This window comes from Medicago truncatula, chromosome 7 (assembly GCF_003473485.1).
Source record: "Medicago truncatula cultivar Jemalong A17 chromosome 7, MtrunA17r5.0-ANR, whole genome shotgun sequence".
Classification (NCBI taxonomy): Eukaryota; Viridiplantae; Streptophyta; class Magnoliopsida; order Fabales; family Fabaceae; genus Medicago; species Medicago truncatula.
Genome location: NC_053048.1, coordinates 11,844,257 through 11,863,181, shown reverse-complemented (window position 1 = coordinate 11,863,181; position 18,925 = coordinate 11,844,257). Strand labels below are relative to the sequence as shown.

Here is an 18,925-nt window from a genome sequence, read left to right as displayed (position 1 = left end):
AGAGTCTTATAACTTCATTCAAGTCTTCAGGTCCTTAAATAGTGATGGATATGAGAGACATTAGAAAGGTGCCAACACATAAGATATTTCTTGATAAGCTTAAATTCTGGACGTTGGAATATTTCTTGATATGGTTAATGTCGTTAAAAACATACTCGAAATTCCTTTGCTTCAATTGGAATTATAGGTTTCATTCCTTTTGTCCTTGAATTTGACTTAACACATGATTTAGAAGAAGACAAATTGTACTGTGTCAGATGCTGAAAGGGACACTTCTTTCGAAGAAGACAAAGCTGACATGTCATCCGAGTCTTCAGAGCCTTGGACTTCTAGAGTCTGAAGTCTTCAGATGGTGATGCTTCAGAGTCTGATCTTCAGCAGCCTCCGAGGGCAACTCCTCTTCTGGTCCAAAAATTGACTTATGGTTGATCTTTCTTTATATGCTCTTATATATGTTCAGAACTTGATAAAATTTAATCTATGCTCCTGCATACTTTAACACAAATTAGCATATCTAATTGTTCTTTAATACCTAATTATCATCAAAACATCAGAGACATCGTACAAAACCCATTTTGTTTCAACATGACCCATATAGGATTGACGACCTTATACCATATTGGATGTATAACATTATTGAGACAAGCAAGTGCAACTTGACAACTGAAGGGACGTAACAATCCCAAGAATTCCTCACTTAAATATAGCCTTTATCTCATAACTGAATGTTTACTTGTCTTTAATCCATCAAGGAAGTAGAGGGAATTCGAAGAATCTTAACCACCGCTAAAAAATCTACAATCATGCCAGGTTGATGAATCACTACTTCTTTGCGCAATCAAATCAAACTTGCAAACTTCCCCAATTTTATTTTATTTATTTAATTCAATTGCTTTTTATTTACTGTTTTAATAAATTTAACTAGTTGCCTCGTTGAAACAACAATCTCTTTGAAGACGATCTTACTTATCAATTTATTACTTGAAAACAGTTTGATGCACTTATCAAATTTAGTCAACAATTACACAACATCATAAACTCTAGATTTGCAGGAAAACTCTAAGGGATGTTACATACACCAACATAATATACTGTTGATTGTCCACTATCTATTATGAAAGGCTAAATAAGAAATAAAAAAATATATTAAAGGTTGGTAAAGAAGAATAGAATCTAATTACAAGCAATATGTTTATACGAGGTCTATTCTATGAGCTAAAGGGGCAAATATTATGCATCAATACATTTAATCATTATTTTATTTTAAATCAAATAATTCCTGTAACAACATAATTATTAAAAATTGTTTGATTGAAGTAAACATAGCATGTTTTTTTTTTTTTAAATATAAAGTAACCAAACAAATTTGTATTCATTATATGAAAATGTGAAGGGAAAAAATGGTTGAAATTCACAATTTTATTTATGCAATGATCCTTCTTGTTTTCATGTTTATTGTTGTAGTTGACAGTTGGAGTTGGGGTGAGTTCATTCTAATTTTTTTCTTCATCACATATAAAATTACACACTCCTTATTATTAGTATTTATTTATTTATTCTTATTTTACATTACAATGAAGTATGTTTTCTTTTTAAGGGCTTACAACAGAGTGTGTCACTGAACTTGATTGTTATAAAAAATATCGATTGCCGGCGGAAAAAAAAATGAAGTGCATTAGAGGGTCTTGTTATAGAGTTCGCGAATAAGGTAAAATTTATTTATCTATTATGTCTAAAGCATACAATTAAAAAATCATCAGAGTCAATTGTATCATAAATCCTTGACTAATTAACATTCAGATCATTCCTAGTTCTCTAATGCATCATGAAAAAAATTAACTAATTTATTAACGATATTTTTTCCTCTATATGTATTTTTTTTTAATAAGTTTCCTCTGTATGTATTGTATGCTTAAACAACGCTATTTATGATTTATTTAGAGAGTAACAACTTGAAAGTAATAAAATGTGAAAAAGTTATAATTAGTGTACTGTATAATTTTTCTCTTTTGTATGCCTAAGATATATAGTTATAAAAAAACATTTATTTTAAGTAGGCCTTAAGTCACAACAAAATTTTTCAGTGATTTGCTTGTAGAAAATAATGAAGTAATACATGTTAATTTTTTTTTTCTTTTGCACTGGTTTCCGATCCATCAAAGACTAATCTAGCTCGTGTGTAGAGTCATGTGCACTGGTTAAGTGTTGTTCCCCAGAGAATCGAATCCGATATTCCCCGAATACGTCCTTGGAAGGAGTTCCTTGCCACTGGAGCCCAAGCAACTTGATTTAATACATGTTAAATTTGGTTGTTCATATTTGTCTTAAATATGGTTGTGTTTATTTAAGTGTTTTGTTTTACTAGCTTTTCTAGTGGTTTTGTTTAAAAGATCCACTTGATTGTTGTTTGTATGTGAGCTGACTTTCCTGCCTAATATCAATTTTGCAGGTTGCTCATTTTTAGAAGGAGTTTGATGCTAGTCTGAGGCTTAATTATATGACTTTCACCTTCTAGTGTTGTCTCTCCTTTGTCAGCTTCATTGGTGCTTTGCTGTCCTTTTATTTGGATTTTATGTTTAGTTTGCTGTATTGTAATGGTTTATTGTATTCTTGTGGGTATTTATTTTTACTTAGGTTATGTTACCACCATGATATGTTCGATGTATAAGTCAGGGAAAAATTTTGTGTTAAAGTGATGTAATGTAGGTTTTGCAGTAATTTTGTACTTTACAGTTTTTTATACAGAAGTGATACGTGAACAACCTCATGTGCCATCCCTCTCTTTTACACCCTCCACTTGTAAAAATTAATATTAAAAAGATGCCAACTCAACAAAAAAGAAAACAGGACAAAAATAAATAAAAAAGGAAAAATAGACAACATTGTTATTCTCTCTCATGCTTCTTTCTTCTCTAACCCTCAGCCGTCTCCGATCACTCTTCATTTGCTCCGATTTCTATTCATTGTCGTCTACTTCGTCGACCATCGTCTCTTTCTCTCGTCCTCTCATAAGACTTGTGCCACCACATGAACATATGGGAGCTGGTAGAGTAAAAGACTAGCAAAATCCCCTAAAGCATGGACATTGAAGTGACAGTTCCAAGGTAAATCTGCAAATGCATGGGTTCATGAACTTTCTAAAGTTCACACGAAGAACAAGACTCATGAATAAACCAAGAAATTCATATGAAATTCATACATGATTAACTCAGGAACATTCTAAAGTTTATACTGATAAACATATATGAACATTCTAAAGTTCATCTTATGAACCCATAAACATTATGAAGTTTTGAATGTTGATCAAGACTTTTTAGCAAAAGTTGCTAAGTACCAGGACACATTGCACAAGTCTATTGCACACGTCCTAACAACTACACAAGGTTAAGAAACTCTATAAAAGGGGAAGAAGACTCAACAATGAAGCATACAACTAACAAGCAGACTTAAATAACTTATTAAAAGTATTTAAAACTTCATAGCAAAACTTATTACATAAATCAACTTTAAAGATTCCTAAAATTTTAAAGAGTGTGTAACAACATTCTCTTATCTTCTTAAAGATAATTTTATCCTTTTCCTTTTCTTGTCCAAATTCATTCAAACTTCCTAATCATTTGGAAAGAGAAACTCTCATCTAGCTTTAAGAGTATTGAAGTATTAGTTGAGTAGAAAGTTGTAAAGTCTTGTGTGACTTTGCAAAGAAAGTTGTGAGCCTGTTGAGGCTTAGAGAATACAATTTGTAATCGTTCCAAGGGAACAAAGTTGTAAGGTGCAGGAGTTGAGAAAGTTGTCTCAAGCATTAGAGTGGAACACTCTCACAGTTGTGAAGAGTGGACTAGTCCACATTGGATGAACCACTATAATTCCTGTGTGTTCTTATATTCTATCCCTATACTCTTCATTTACGGTATACTCATCACACACAAATTATTTATCTTTGATATTCTATTTTGCACTAACACTTCAGAACGTTCTGAAGTCTGTTTTAACTTTGCTCTTCCATGTTTCAACTTGAGAAGTATTTTTTTTAGGTACATGATTATAATTATAAAAGGGTCACAATTCAGTCTTCTCCTTCTTGTGACTATTATATCTACTTCATGATATACCAAACTATAGTTGGTGTTGGCGTTTTGGAGGAGACAACAGTGAAATCATAATAGAGACGGTGGAGGGAAGGGGGAGAAAGAGAAAGCAAGGGTGGTTGGAAGTGGAGTTTCTTTTTTTGATTGAGAGAGAGAGAGGGGGGGAGAGAGAGTCAAAGCAAAGGATGAAGGCAAACAAGGAGAGGGGCGACAACGGTGACAAGGCAAGGAAATGGTGGCGGTGTCAAGAGGGGGGTTGGAGAAGGAAGAGAGTTCAGAGAAAATGAGAACAGAGTTTTACTTCTTGCTTTATAACAAAATTACAGAGATGCCTTGCACATAGGCAAGTGTATAACAATGGTATTGAAAAAAGTGTGTCAACCAATAATTACTCCTTTTTGTATATGGTGTAATCATAAGTTTTTTTTTGGTAGTACGTCTTTTTTTTTGGTAGTGCATAAGCTTTTTAGCTATCCATGAATGGAATTACTGCTTATTGACCAAAAAATATAAATATAAATATATGATAAATGATATTTGTACAAAAATTTTATGATAATTTTTGAACAATTTTATCTCTCATTCTCTCCTTGTATTCTTACTTTCTATATTGTTATTGACCAATAAAAAAATAGAAAAGGTTGTTTCAATAAATGACAAAAAAAAAAGGTTGTTTCAATAAATAACAAAAAATAATTATACAAATATCATTACTCACCATACATTATGACCGAATCACGATACATTGTGGCCGAACCAAAAGATGCCTTTAATTTCATTTCAGCTACAAAAACTACTAAACCTCTATATCATCTCACAACCATTGATTGCTTATCCCCCAACAATTCATATAGTATACAAAATTAGATTTTTAATTTGATAATTTTAATTCATTCATATGTATCATATCCACTTTTCACCCAATCCAACTCCAACAATGCAAACCAATCTACATGCCATCTACACACCTCATATCAAAACTCCAACCAAAATAGTTTGCACATTAAATGAAAACAGCCAAACCAATCAACAATCTTCTTCAGTTGGTAAAATTAAACGTTTTGTTCTTACACAAGAAGGTAGAACCAAATTGAACCTTATCCAAGATAAAGAGTTTTATGCATATCCACGCCTTGTGACTCATGTTGATGATGGATTCATTTCAACACTAACAAATCTTTACAGAGAAAGGTTGAGACCTGACATGGAGATTCTTGATCTCATGAGTTCTTGGGTTAGTCATCTACCAAATGATGTAAAATACAAAAGAGTGGTAGGGCATGGGATGAATGCACAAGAACTTGCAAAGAATCCAAGGTTGGATTACTTTGTCATAAAGGATCTTAACAAAGATCAACAGTTTGAATTTGAAAGTTGCACTTTTGATGCAGTTTTGTGCACTGTTAGTGTGCAGTATCTCCAACAACCAGAGAAGGTCAGATATATTCTATGACATCATATAATTTTCCAAACCTTATCTATTGTCAATCTCAAATCTCAATGTTACTTTTTCTTAGGTTTTGGTAGGTTACTAAAACTATAGAGAAATTTCAAACAGTTAATCGAAGGAGTAAATAGTCGGTCTTGAATGTTTCAAGCATTTTCAATAATATAGACCTTGAATGTATCAAAATTATAAAAGTATCCTGAAGTCTTTCTTTTTGACGTGTTTTTCATTGGCCAGTTTGGTCCACAAACATGTCTTCTGTTAGTCAGTTTAGTCCATGATATTACTAGCAAAAGACACACTCATGGATATTTTTGTAATTTCAGTATATTTTGATTGTAATAACATCGCATCATACATAAATATGAACCAAAATGACAATTTAGTCTGATCAAACGTGTCTCACTCTCATGTGACCTCAACCACAGTTGCTTTGTCGCAAAAACATAAACAATTTGATGTCGCGGTCTTGATTGCGCCTGGAAATAATTTTTTAAAACTGCTATTAATTAATTTACTTTGAAACTTCCACAATAATTTATGAGTTTCTTAATATTTACTAATAAAGATAATTCACAGGTATTTGCAGAGGTGTTTAGGTTGCTAAAACCAGGAGGGGTGTTTATAGTAAGTTTTAGCAACAGAATGTTTTATGAGAAAGCCATAAGTGCATGGAGAGAAGGGACTACTTATAGTAGGGTTCGACTTGTGGTTCAGTACTTCCAATCAGTGGAAGGTTTCACAGAGGCAGAGGTGGTTAGAAAACTTCCAACTACCATTGATGACAAGTCACAACCACTTAGCTGGGTCATGAAGCTCTTTGGATTATTTTCAGCGTCAGATCCTTTCTATGCAGTTATTGCTTATAGGAATTTTAAACCAATACACGATGATTAAATTGGGTTAAAAATGTACTACTCCCTCTGGTCGGTCACTATTATAAACAAAAGTTCACTTTTTAGATTCATTCAATAAATGATGTATGTAGTCTATATATAGTTCACATACATAATTTAATGAATGAACCTAAAAAATCAACTTTTACTTATAATAGTGACCGGAGAGAGAGTACGTTGTTATTAGTCACTACTCACTCTTGAGGATGAAATTATGTTCAAAACACTTGTATTAACAATATGCTATCTAGCCTATGAAAAATGGTAATAGAAATGGACATCTGGTTAACAAACCTTCATTTTTCTCATTCTCTTCAAAGCTAATTGTGTGACTCAATTATACTCTATGGCTTTTTTATTTCACCATTTGCCTACCATAACTTAATTAGCTTGTTCTTTTTTTTTTTTGGGTGTTAACCCTCCGGTTTCCAAGAGAAAAGGGCTCTGGTAATCCGAAGTTCGGCCATGAGGTAAGTATAGTTTTGTTCTTTGTTTGAACTAGATAAATTTACACAAGGACAATACTTTAATGCCTAATTTTTTTTATCCATAAATCTTAAACACAACATTGCTTTAGAAAAACAAATATCATTGCCAAATGAATCAACTACCGTTGGAGAGGTTTAGAAGCTTTTAGAAAAATGTTATAGAAAGAACATCATATAGAAAATGTACATCTAACTACTATGAACTAACTAAAAAAATAAATACTGGAGTGTTGCCATCAGTTCATTATACAACTTTTGTATGATTTAAAATCTTAATCCTACAATTTAAGGCGATACACTGAGACTAATTTCTCGAAATTTACAGTTCCGTAGGGGTTTTTCTGTGGGGGTGTAGTCCTTGCCGATCAGGTAGATGCTTTATTGTATCAGTAGCCTCTGCTATCACAATATGTATTGGTAGTTCTAGCTTTCACAGTGTACAGGTCATCACTTTTAGAATCTGCAACACTTTCAGTTAGGAAGATGAGATAAATCTATTGATGGTTTCGGATTGGACGAACTAGAAATACTGTCCAAGCTTTTTCCAGGCATTTAATGACTGCCTATGAAACTAAGCCTTACTCCTAGCAGCAAGACTTTTGGCTTTCTCAACAGCTTCGACATAGTAATAGAGTCTCCAGAGTGTAGCATTATCCTGCAGAAAACCAGCATCATATCTTATAATGCTGAAATTTTGTGTCCCTCCGTTCTAAGTTTTAAGGATTTTTTTCCTTACGAATTAAAAAATACAATCAATATCATAGATTTAAAATAAAAATAAAAATTGTATACTTGCCTAAATTACTCTCTACTCCCCATATTAACAAATTATAATATGGGATGGAGGGAGTATCAAATTAGACAACAAATTTAAAAATGCTAATCAAAGTTCAGACAACATATCCTTAATTAGAGTATTACCTCTTTTTCCAAATCAACAAATATTTTGTCACAATTTTGTTCTTCTATTGGCCTACTTCGACAGATTATCTCCACCACACGGTCAAGATTTCCAGCAGGTAGCTTCTGAATTAATTTCTGTAGCTCTTGTTTCTCAACAAGAGTCATTGACCTGTAAATAGGTGTCAGAAACTCGGAATGTTAAACTAATGCAAGAAACTCCTAAATTATAATATACTTGAAAGACAAAATTAACGTAGGCTAGGAACTCTTTTTAGGCTGTGTAGGTTTGGTTCTCCAACATGACAACCACCAATACCACCGGACTTGATTGTGCCATCTGAGCCAGGCGCTTTGGTCATTGACCACTGCCGAAAACCACTGATTTGACAACTATTGCAGTTGGGGATTATTTAGCAGATATCCTAACATACACACTTGATGTTGCCTAATTTGCAATGATCCTTGTAATTTAAAGTTCAAACTTTCAGCTTATCACTTCATTCTAACTTATCTTGTTAGTTATAGCTTATATCTTAATGATCAAGTTATATAAGGATCTTGAGTTTGTGTAACCAACATTATTTCATATGAATGACATATATTAATATAAATGTATGGCTTTAATGAAACAATTGATTACTTACTCTATAGCCTATATCCACATAAGATTATCACAACATACCTGCACTTTGACATCACTGCATCAAGAAGCAACTCAAGTCGCTGTTCCATATACCCTAGCTAATAGACAACATAAAACACCATTCAGATACACATAATTTCATATATAAAAATTATAATCATAACTTTAAATGTAGAAGATTAAGAAAATTACTGTTCCAGTGAGTTCTTCAGAATATTTCTTCATCATCTCCTCGACCTCCACACTATCATTCTGCAAAAGGAACTGAATATCATTCCTCACCTAAAAATTACAAAGAAGGGATGAGGAATGAACACCATTTTGTTGCCATTTTAAGCACATTTACACGCATATTGTAACTTACATACATTAGAAACACAACCATAGTTCTAAATATCTCCTACCAGTATTTTATTTCTTATGAGATATTTTTTACGTGTCAAAGTGTCGATATTAGTTAAGTTTACTTGTTCTACATTTTTGTTGTATTTGATATCTTGCAGTAAATGCTTTCAGTTTTAGTTTGCCCAAGCTCACGTATCTTCTAGTAGCTTATACTAGAAGGTTCTATAAGCTGTTAGTAGTTGTTATTAAGTGACAGTTAGAATATGCCCAACTCTAAATTTCTTCCACTTCCTCTCAAGCTACACCATTGTGGTGTATCCCACCATGCCTCCAAGATTTCTGACAAAAGCAAATCAACACCTAGGTGATTTCTAATAGAATACCTGCAAGTCAAGGTAGCCAGGATCGAGTCCCAGCTTGTAGGATCGCACGATCTTACATGCTTTCCCCACCCAAACGAGCTACGACCTTGATGTGCGTTGTTTTTGCCATTTTTTTGGTCAGGATTGAGTTCCTGTAGCAGGAACGTAAGCAAAAAACGAGCTGGGCTGTAAAAAATTGGTTTGGGCTTGCGAACCGGGACGGGTTGAAATTAAAACCCGGTTTCATATATAATAGTTCTGACCCAATTTTCATTCTTTCTCTTCCCCCCTTCACGAAAAACCCTAACCCAGAAACGGCAGAACGCGCTCTGTTCCCTTTCTTCCATTCACAGCTGAAACCTTAACCGAGAACCATGTCTGTTTTCGTTTTCCTTTTCTCCTCCGTAACTCGTTTTCCTTTTCTATGGATTGTCTTTTGAGAAACTTATTTTGAACTTGGTAGTTTCTTTTTATTGGTGCTTACGAACTTGTATTTTGAGTACTTATTTGCTACCTATTTTGGATTTTAAGTTACTTTATAAACTCTCATCTTTGTTGTTATGAATTTGAGTAATGATGATTATGATTTATGATATATTTTGCTGTATTATAATTTTTATGATTGTGTGTATGTGAAACTACAATTTTTCCCTTGAGTGGGTTCTTACGAACCGTCCCTCGTGTTTACGTTCCTTCATCGGCCGACCGAACCTACGTAGGATCTCGATCCTGACTACATTGCCTGCAGTATACCATGCAGTAACTACACTGAAACTGAATAACAGATTTTAACAGATTCCAAATCTGTTATTCAGTTACCTAGTTAACTAGAGGTAGTTTACCTAATCAGAGTTACTTGTAACTAACTGAACAAAGTCAGTTAGGAGGTTAAAAGTACTGGGGTAGCAGTACGAGTACCAATTTGTGAGTATCAAATCATTTCAAGAAAAGATTATCAATGCCATTTTAGAAGAGCATGTATATATGCAGCAAAATACTTGATCAGTAAAGATTTAATTACAATTTTAGGGGAGGGGTATAAAATCAGATCAAATCTTTTGATAAAAAATATACCTCCATACTGCTTTGGGGATTGGCATCACTAGTTTCTGCAAGAAGGCCAGACCTTGCTGAAGGAGATTGTGAAGACACCTTTTGCTTTTTACATGGAATTTGCAGTACATCATCAGACGTCATAGTTGTAAGACTCAACGAATGTGTTTTGCTTCTTATCCCAGATTGCAAATTGAACATAGCGAAAACAGGGTCCGCCACCTGATTTTGTGTTTACAGTCAACAACATGTCTAAATTCCATAAATTAACTCCTCAAGACAGCAAAGTATGTCGTGTGCCGATTGAAGCACCTAAGAACGGGCATAAGTTTTAAATAAAGAAGGCATTATGATTGATTTATATTAGAAATCAAATATTCATATCTAGTAGTTACATGATTCAATTATCCATCAATGGAATGTAATTTTTTTGGTTTTCAAGGTGAAGGAACCAAAGTCAGGGAGGGGAATCGGTGGCGAAGTATTATAAGCTTGTTGATCAATATAATGCAATTTTCTTATGACAGTTCACTATCTTGGGAAAGTTCGAGCTTAATAAATGATTTGATGGGAAATAGACGACAGAAACAAGGAAGTGCATATCAGTAATAATTTTTCACACTGTTGAAGGGTACAAAGGCTATACCCCCATGATTCTATTTCACAAATGACAAATGTAGTTACCACACTATGTTGACAGATCCAACATTTAGCAACAACCAAACAGGACCAAGATGCATGACATACCTCAGCAACTTCTGATGAAAGAGTAAATGCACTCTGTCTGAGCAGTGATTTTAATCTGTCCTTTTCGAAGTCCGATAGCCCAGCTCCAACACCATCACTATACAATGGACCGGTAAAATTATAACTGTGATTAACAAGATTCTTTCCTCCCTCACCACATTTATTATGTGGTAGCTCAGATAATTGGGTAGAAACTGGCAAAACATCCTCATCTTGTGATAATAGATTTACTACTTCAGACGAATAATAGCCAAAGAAATCTGGCCCAACTCTTTCATATTTATCCAAAGGAACCAATCTCCCAGAGGCTTTTGACATGGCAAATTTTGAAGCACAACAAACAATATCTGCATTGAACACAAAAAATAAACTTGAAATCAATAGATATAAATAAATATTGGATGATGAAAACGCTTCAAACACACATGAGAGGAAACTAAACTAAATTTCGATAGAGGAAAGAAACGTTTATAGAAGAGAAAAGAAAAGTTTACATAATTAATTGTTACAAGAAATGTTCACAAATTATCATCTCCTGTAAAACTATTTTCTATTCTGAAGAACAGCCAGCCACCTCAGGTCTGGGCCAACACCCATTACGGTCAGTTATCACTAATAATGATAATCATTTTTTTTCTTGGGATGTAAAATTATAAATTGACAATAAAGGGTCTTGCTAACAAGTGCCCTTAGGGGCACTTCTTAAGAAAGCAAAAAGTAGAAATTTATTAACATTGAAAACAACAACTTTTAAACATTCAAATTTTTGAATATTCGCTTTCTCACCATTTCCCAAGAGAATATTTCTGTTTTAATTTCTTTAACAAGTGCCCTAAGGGCAATCTTTAGCGTTTCCCAAAAATAAAAAGGCACACTTGTGGTGAAAATTCACATGATAAGAAAGCTATGACACCTTAACTATGTGTGCGATGCGCACACACACACACAGGCATCAAGAGAGGAATAGATGTAATGCCAGCAGTTTTCCGTTTTAAACTTAGAAAATAATATTAAGAAATATAGGATTAATTTTAACAAGGTAGGCCTCTCATCAAATGCCATGAAGCATAACTTTCATTTTCCAGTAGCTTCTCTTCAATGTTGTTTCAACTCTTCACATTCCTCGTAAGTTGTAACTTTGATCAATAAGAAACCTGATCAAATATACCCCCCTAAAATTTTATGAACCGGAAGGATAGAGGGGTTTGGTCATTACATCAGCACACTAAAGCTGGACTGCAATAGAGTGGAAGGAACCGGTAGTAGAGGGTGTGAAAGGCTGAGGAAAGGCAGGATTAGATGACTGAGGGATAATTGTTATAGATGTAGGAGTATAAGAAGAGGACAAGGGTAATTTTCTATTGAGAGGAGGAGCTAAATAAATTGGGATTAAGGAATCGGTGTTCATCAAAGGTGACATCCTTGGAGATATAGATACAACCATCTGAGGCAAGGCACCTATATCCCTAGTGTGGAACAGCCCAAGAATACACAATCCTAGGGTCTGAGTTGAAGTTTGTGCCTGTTATATGGCCATAATAAAGGGAAGGAGCAACCAAATGCCTTGAGAAAATGATAGTCAAGGGATTGACCGAGAGGTTTCCATAAGTTACCTCAAAATTGAGAGAAGAGATGGGAAGCCTGTTAATGCCATAAACACTGGTCCCAAAGGAAGCATTCCATAATTGGTATAAGGATGTGATGGAATAGAGGTGGCATTAGAAAGGGAGGTTGGAGAAGGCAGCATTGCAGGTAGGGGCATGGAGGGATAAAGAATATGTCATTAAGGTACATAGAAGCTCCAGCTTCCGGCAAAGTAAGGCCTAGGGCTGGAAATGAGTCGAGTCGAACTTGTCTGAGCTTGACTCGACGACTCGACTCGATAAGAATTGGTTCAGCTCGAAACTCGAGTTCAAAACGAACCTTTTTTTGGGCTCGATTTCGGCTCGTTTAAAGTTCACGAGCAACTCGGTTCGGCTCGTTAGGTTCATTTACTCGAATCACATAATTTTAAAATTTATTTTTTTATTTAAAAAATTGCATATTTTAAACCTATTAATATTTAAAAAATAAAAAAAAATAAAAAACTAAAGCAAAGAGGACTACAGCCATTCCACAACCGTGAAAGAATAGATTGCCCACCTTCATATCAAAGAGTAGCAAAGCCGCTTCTTTTATAGACAAGTATTGTTGTAACTATCTCAAATATTTTTGATGTCGGACAAAAAAGTAGTGCAGCTTTGCTAAAACACCATGGCACTACAAGCAACATAAACTATCCAGGTCCACTCTGTTACCATTGTTGTTTTATATTGTTTCTATTATATTTTACTATTAGTTAAATACTATTACCTAGCTTTGTGTGTGTCTATATATATATATATATATATATATATATATATATATATATATAATCGAGTCAGTTCGTGAACCAAACAAGTCGAACTATATATAACTCAAGGTCAACTCATTTAGTTAACGAACTTAATCTTTAGCTCAAGTTCGGCTCGTTTGGTTCATGAACCAAGTTCAACGAACTAATTACCGAGTCGAGTTCCGAACTTTATTCGAGTTGTATCGGTTCATTGTCAGCCCTAGGCCAGGGCATTGGAGCAAACCTGATGGGTGGAAATTAAGCTCTAAGAAGACCATGGAAGGGTTAAGTGAAGATACATGGATGCATCATTGAGAGCAAGGTAGACAAACTCACAATCCAACTCGTAGGATCGTCCGAGTTCACGAACTCACATCCCATCGCCGTGCCGTGCCGGAAAGTCGTCGAAATCGGTTTTTGGTGGTCGCGGATTGGATCGTAGTTGAAAAACGTAAACGCATTGGTATCGTAGATCCAGACGAGTTAGTGTTGAAACCCAGAAACCAGGTTCGCGGGTCGGTTCGTGACCCGTTTTTGTGTTTCGTTTTCCGGAAATCCAGATCTTTCGCGTCGGGTTTGTGGCCCGCATCGCGGGAAAAGAAGAAAAATGGATACAAATAAAAATGGATTTCATTTTTCACCTTTTTTTTTATGTTATCCGAGATACACAATATATATTGTGTTTATCTATGTAATAACATAAAAAGAAAATGCGGTATTAGGATCTCAACCATCAATTTGAGATCTGACAATTCCAAAGAGAAAATGCAATATTTTGATCTTAACCATCAATTTAAGAACTTATCATTTTTTCACTGAATCACAAGCAATGGAGAACATCAGGAGGGGACAAGACATATCAACTAGGTTGGCAACCCAAAATCACCTCCATCATATGCCACCAAGCTCCAAAAATTTATTAAAAAAAGAGAGAAAAAAACTGACAAGGGGACCGAACCTCAACCCGCAAAAGAAAGAAACAAAATCAATAAAAGTCGGAGACCAAAGGAACAATTAGCAATTTTGACATCCTAATTTTGCAAAAACGTAAATTTTTAAAAAGGTAGAGGGTCAAAATTGATTTTTTTTTTGGGTAAATTTGGTGTCAAAATTGTTATGTTGTATCGAACTAAAATCGCAACTTTTTAAAACTTAACATCAAAAATACATTTAAATTTAACAAAATCAACCAACATCTTCATCATTATCTTTGTTTCCAACCTAAAGATGTGAAAGTAGTAATAACAAAGTTAAATAATCATCAACCACCTATAATAGCATGCTCCTTTCATAATTAGACAACAAAAAACGGAAGATGTCAACCCAAAAACCAAATGGCATCAAATAGTAAGGCCGAAGTATACTTACTATAACCAAGCATACCCCTACCTCACTACAGATCAACCCAAAAACTGATCAAACCACACCAGTAGCCAAACAAGGCAGAACACAGAAGGAAAAAAATGCTGCAGATTCCAACCTACTAAATACTGCAGCACAACATCAATAATACGACAGGCAACACAACCCACAGCAAGCCAAGAACAACTGTCCTACCAGCCCTGCCAACTCTTAACAGATTCCTATCAGCCGAACAAAACAGCTGAAAAATCCACCCACTTTAGCTGACTTAATTTCCCTCTTCTAATCTAGAAAACACAATCTGATTTCATGCCTTCAACAAGTACAAAAGAATGATTTCTATTACCCCCTAACCTATGAAGCATGGACACAGACACCGAATACGACACTAACATTGACACGCACACTGATACAACAACAACAACCAAGCCTTATCCCACTAAGTGGGGTCGGCTACATGGATCAAATGACGCCATAGTGTTCTATCATACACCAAATTTGGATCCAACTCATTGACCTCTAAATCCTTTCTAATGGTTTCTCTAATAGTTTTCCTAGGTCTTCCTCTACCTCTTTTAACTTGACTCTCCTCCATTTGATCTACTCTTCTTACCATGGCATCTACGGGTCTTCTCTCTACATGCCCAAACCATCTAACCGTATTTTCTACCAACTTTTCTACTATAGGTGCTACCCCCACTCTCTCTCAAATGGTGTCATTCCTAATCTTATCCTGTCTAGTCTTACCACTCATCCAACGCAACATCCTCATCTCTGCTACACTTACTTGATTCTCATGTTGACTCTTAACCGTCCAACACTCCGTACCATACAACAACGCCGGTCGAACTGTTGTCCGATAGAACTTTCCTTTCAACTTAAGTGGTACTTTTTTATCGCACAAAACACCTGAGGCTCTTCTCCATTTCAACCACCCAGCTTGAATACGATGGCTTACATCTGCTTCTATTTCTCCATCATTTTGTACGAAGGACCCAAGATATTTAAACCGTCTAACTTGGGGTATGATATGATCTTCAACTTTCACCTCCAAGGTAGACCTACTTCTCCTTTCCGCTGAAGTTACATTTCATATACTCCGTCTCCGTCTTGCTTCTACTCAAGCGGAATCCATACGCTTCTAAGACTTGCCTCCAGGTCTCTAGCCTCCCGTTCACTTCCTCCCTCGACTCACCCACCAAGACTACATCATCTGCAAAAAGCATACATCTCGGTGCTAACTCTTGGATGTGTTCCGTCAATACATCCAAAACTAAAGTAAAAAGATAAGGACTTAGGGTTGACCCTTGGTGCAATCCTATTGTTATGGGAAAATCTTCGGTAGTCTCATCCTGCGTCCTCACACTAGTCGAAGCTCCCTCATACATATCCTTGATAGCCCTAATATAGGCAATCCTAACCCCTTTCTTCTCCAGGGCTTGTCACAAAATCTCTCTCGGTACTCTATCATACGCCTTTTCCAAATCAATGAAAACTAAGTGCGTCAGTTCATTGGGAGGATCGCCCTCCCAATTCGAAGTTTTTTCCTGAAGTTTGCAACTATAAACAGACTCGCTACTATGGCAGGGCGGTACGCTATGCTCTCTCGCGACCCCTACTCTAACGAGTAAGCAAGTAAACTACCTTTTGTAGCGCGGGCGACCGGGCCAGGCCGAGTCAGAAAGGCTTTGATGACTCAAGGTTAATCTTAGGGAAAGGAGAGTGAGGGGAAGAGGGGGCAGCCCTCGGCCCGATCATCCAATTCACAAGTCTTTTTTATTCGTCCGATATCGCTCCATCACGCGTCGAAGTAAGCAGATTGCTTCCATAGTCGACCTCCAAGCCATAAAACCAAATTGGTTATCCGTAACTCGAGTCTCCTTTCTTAGTCTTCTTTCGATCACCCTTTCCCATAACTTCATGGTATGACTCATTAGCTTAATTCCCCTATAATTCGCGCAATTTTGTATATCCCCCTTGTTTTTATAGATTGGAATTAAAGTGCTTCTTCTCCACTCGTCCGGCATTTTCTTCGTCCTCATAGTCTCGTTAAAAAGGTTTGTGAGTCACACAATCCCTCTATCGCCAAGACTCTTCCACACTTCGTAGGGATGTTGTCCGGCCCAACTGCCTTGCCACTACTCATCCTTTTCAACGCTTCTCTAACCTCGTGCTCTTGAATCCGACGATAATAATTATAGTTTCGGTCCTCCTCTCCGATGTCTAACATATTAGAGTCTGGTAAGATCTCATATCCTTCATTAAATAGGTTGTGAAAATACTTCTTCCATCTACCCTTAATATCTCTTTCCTGAACCAGAACTCTACCCTCTTCATCCTTAATACACTTTACTTGGTCCAAATCTCTTGTCTTTCTTTTTCGTCCCTTAGCAAGCTTATATATAGATTTCTCTCCCTCCTTGGTACCTAAAGATTGGTATAATCCTTCAAAAGCTTGAGTTCTCGCTTCGCTCACCGCCTTCTTAGCCTCTTTCCTAGCTATCTTATATTTATCCCAAGTTTCGACATTTTTACACCTAGACCAATCTTTAAAACAATCTCTTTTGATCCGAACTTTACTCTGAACACTATCATGCTGATAATAATTTGAAAAAACGATATTATTCAGTGTTATCATAGGTGTCATGTCAGTGTTAGTGACGCGGCGCGAGGTGCGGGCGCGTAACGGGCGCTATTTCGGTGACGCGGACACTAATATATTTAATATTAAAATACTATACTGTTAAAAAAATTACTAAAATACCTTAAACATTACTCAAAATTCATGAAGTATTCCTAATTTGAAATAAAAGTCATAAGTCTTAAGCAAAACATAAAACATATTTGCAAAAAATACTAATAAAATTCAAGGAAACCGACACTTTAAGCCTCTAAAGCTTAAAGTAACAAAACTGCAAAACATTAACAATTAACAAGTTCATCCTCCCAATTAACAAATTGACAAATTAACAATTAACAAGTAACAAATTGACAAATTAACAAATTCTGAAATCTAGAGATGAAGAGAGGAGAACAAAGATGGGTTCTGAGATGATGAGACGAGGAGATGAATTTTTTTTGTTGGAACGAAGAAGAAGTTGAGTCTGTGGCTGTGTATTTGGTTCTGTGGAGAAGAGTAATAGTTAGGGTTTTAAAAATTACAAAAATGACCCTTAAAACGGTTTTAAATGAAGGGAAATCTAGTATTTTACACAGGGTTGTCAAAAGCGCCCGCTTCATTCGCAAGCCCGCAATTGCGCCCGCTTCATCCGCTTTCTCCAAACGCTCCGCGTTGAAGCACTGTGTCGCGCTTTGTTGTTTTTGGCCGCTCCGCGCCGCGATCGCGCGGCGTTCCGCCGCTATTGACAACAGAGCCCATAACACCAAACACAATTATTCTTATATATAATTAAATTAAATCTATAAAACAAACAAACAAACACTCTTCACAACTCCTAAAAAAACCGCAAATAGAAAGGACTGATATGAAACAAAACAAGAAATGATGAAACCCAAAAAGATTGAAACTTTTTAGGCACAAGCTTCTTTTCTGGCTACATAAACAAACAAGGAATCAAGATCAGGTGGTTGGAAGTAACCCTCTTTAGGACAAATCCACAGGAACACAGACACAAAAACAAAAAGCTTTGTTTCAGTTTTTTTTTTTCTTCATTTTTTAGAGGAATCAATGGCGTTTGATTGAAGAAAAAATCCAATCCAACAACCCTTTAATCAAAATCACAAAAAAAAACTCAATTAATAATCTTAAAATCCCAAATTAGTCCCAAATTAAAAAATCCTAAATTAAAAAACCCTTAAATTTGAGAGAGAGAGAGAGAGAGAGAGACCTGGATTCATGGTGATCCAAGAGATGGCTGAGATTAGTGAAAATTCATGATTGGAGGGTGAAGAACGAGATTTTAAGAGAGAGAAGACGAGAGTACGCGAGCTGTGAGTGAAGACGAGAGCTGGGGTTTATGATGAAGTGTTATGTATTTTCTTTTTTAATGTTTGTTATTATTATTATTAAATATAATATAAAAATAGAGAGAGGGTCTTAAGAAGAAAAAAAAAATCTAAAAAAGGGAGGGAGATTTCACGGGCTATGAAATAGTTTAGGCCATGGATTGCAAAAACTAACAGCCTGTGGCTTAAAATATTTAAAATCCGTGGCCAAAGCATAGGTAAGGGTTTACTATTCGCATCTTTTTAAATAA

General features: G+C 35.5%; 2 protein-coding genes and 1 long non-coding RNA gene across 5 annotated transcripts; 2 read left to right on the top strand and 1 right to left on the bottom strand.

The window, feature by feature from the left end:
* Positions 1 to 1,321: 1,321 nt before the first annotated feature.
* Positions 1,322 to 2,762, top strand: LOC11439945 (uncharacterized). Its single transcript, XR_003006933.2, has 3 exons — positions 1,322 to 1,482; positions 1,598 to 1,708; positions 2,450 to 2,762. It is a non-coding gene; the product is annotated as an uncharacterized lncRNA (long non-coding RNA).
* A 2,088-nt stretch (positions 2,763 to 4,850) lies between these two features.
* On the top strand, positions 4,851 to 6,730 carry LOC11435542 (uncharacterized). Its single transcript, XM_003622265.4, has 2 exons — positions 4,851 to 5,523; positions 6,115 to 6,730. Exons 1-2 carry the CDS (start codon positions 4,987 to 4,989, stop codon positions 6,430 to 6,432), a joined length of 855 nt encoding a protein of 284 aa, XP_003622313.2. The 5' UTR covers positions 4,851 to 4,986; the 3' UTR covers positions 6,433 to 6,730.
* A 276-nt stretch (positions 6,731 to 7,006) lies between these two features.
* LOC11442542 (uncharacterized) lies at positions 7,007 to 18,717 on the bottom strand. Of its 3 annotated transcripts, none has more exons than XM_024770709.2 (8): positions 18,557 to 18,717; positions 17,921 to 18,067; positions 10,973 to 11,319; positions 10,247 to 10,447; positions 8,658 to 8,747; positions 8,505 to 8,563; positions 7,841 to 7,991; positions 7,007 to 7,574 (listed from the first exon to the last, which is right to left on the bottom strand). In XM_024770709.2, the coding sequence occupies exons 1-8, from the start codon at positions 18,564 to 18,566 to the stop codon at positions 7,491 to 7,493; spliced, it is 1,089 nt and encodes a 362-aa protein (XP_024626477.1). In that variant the 5' UTR covers positions 18,567 to 18,717; the 3' UTR covers positions 7,007 to 7,490. The 3 variants fall into 3 exon arrangements, with proteins under 3 accessions (XP_024626477.1, XP_024626478.1, XP_013448064.1); XM_024770710.2 differs by having other exon boundaries at positions 8,658 to 8,717; XM_013592610.3 differs by lacking the exon at positions 17,921 to 18,067 and having other exon boundaries at positions 18,557 to 18,715.
* Between the last annotated feature and the right edge of the window lie 208 nt (positions 18,718 to 18,925).

Bases quoted from the DNA above. Each gene is read 5' to 3' on its own strand.
- LOC11435542 (XM_003622265.4), top strand. From the start codon at position 4,987: ATGTATCATATCCACTTTTCACCCAATCCAACTCCAACAATGCAAACC. The intron at 5,524-6,114 runs GTCAGATATATT...GATAATTCACAG, and splicing joins ATCTCCAACAACCAGAGAAG to GTATTTGCAGAGGTGTTTAG.
- LOC11442542 (XM_024770709.2), bottom strand. The intron at 8,564-8,657 runs GTAATTTTCTTA...GTTGTCTATTAG, and splicing joins CTGAAGAACTCACTGGAACA to CTAGGGTATATGGAACAGCG. The intron at 7,575-7,840 runs GTAATACTCTAA...GGTTTTCTGCAG, and splicing joins TTGTTGATTTGGAAAAAGAG to GATAATGCTACACTCTGGAG.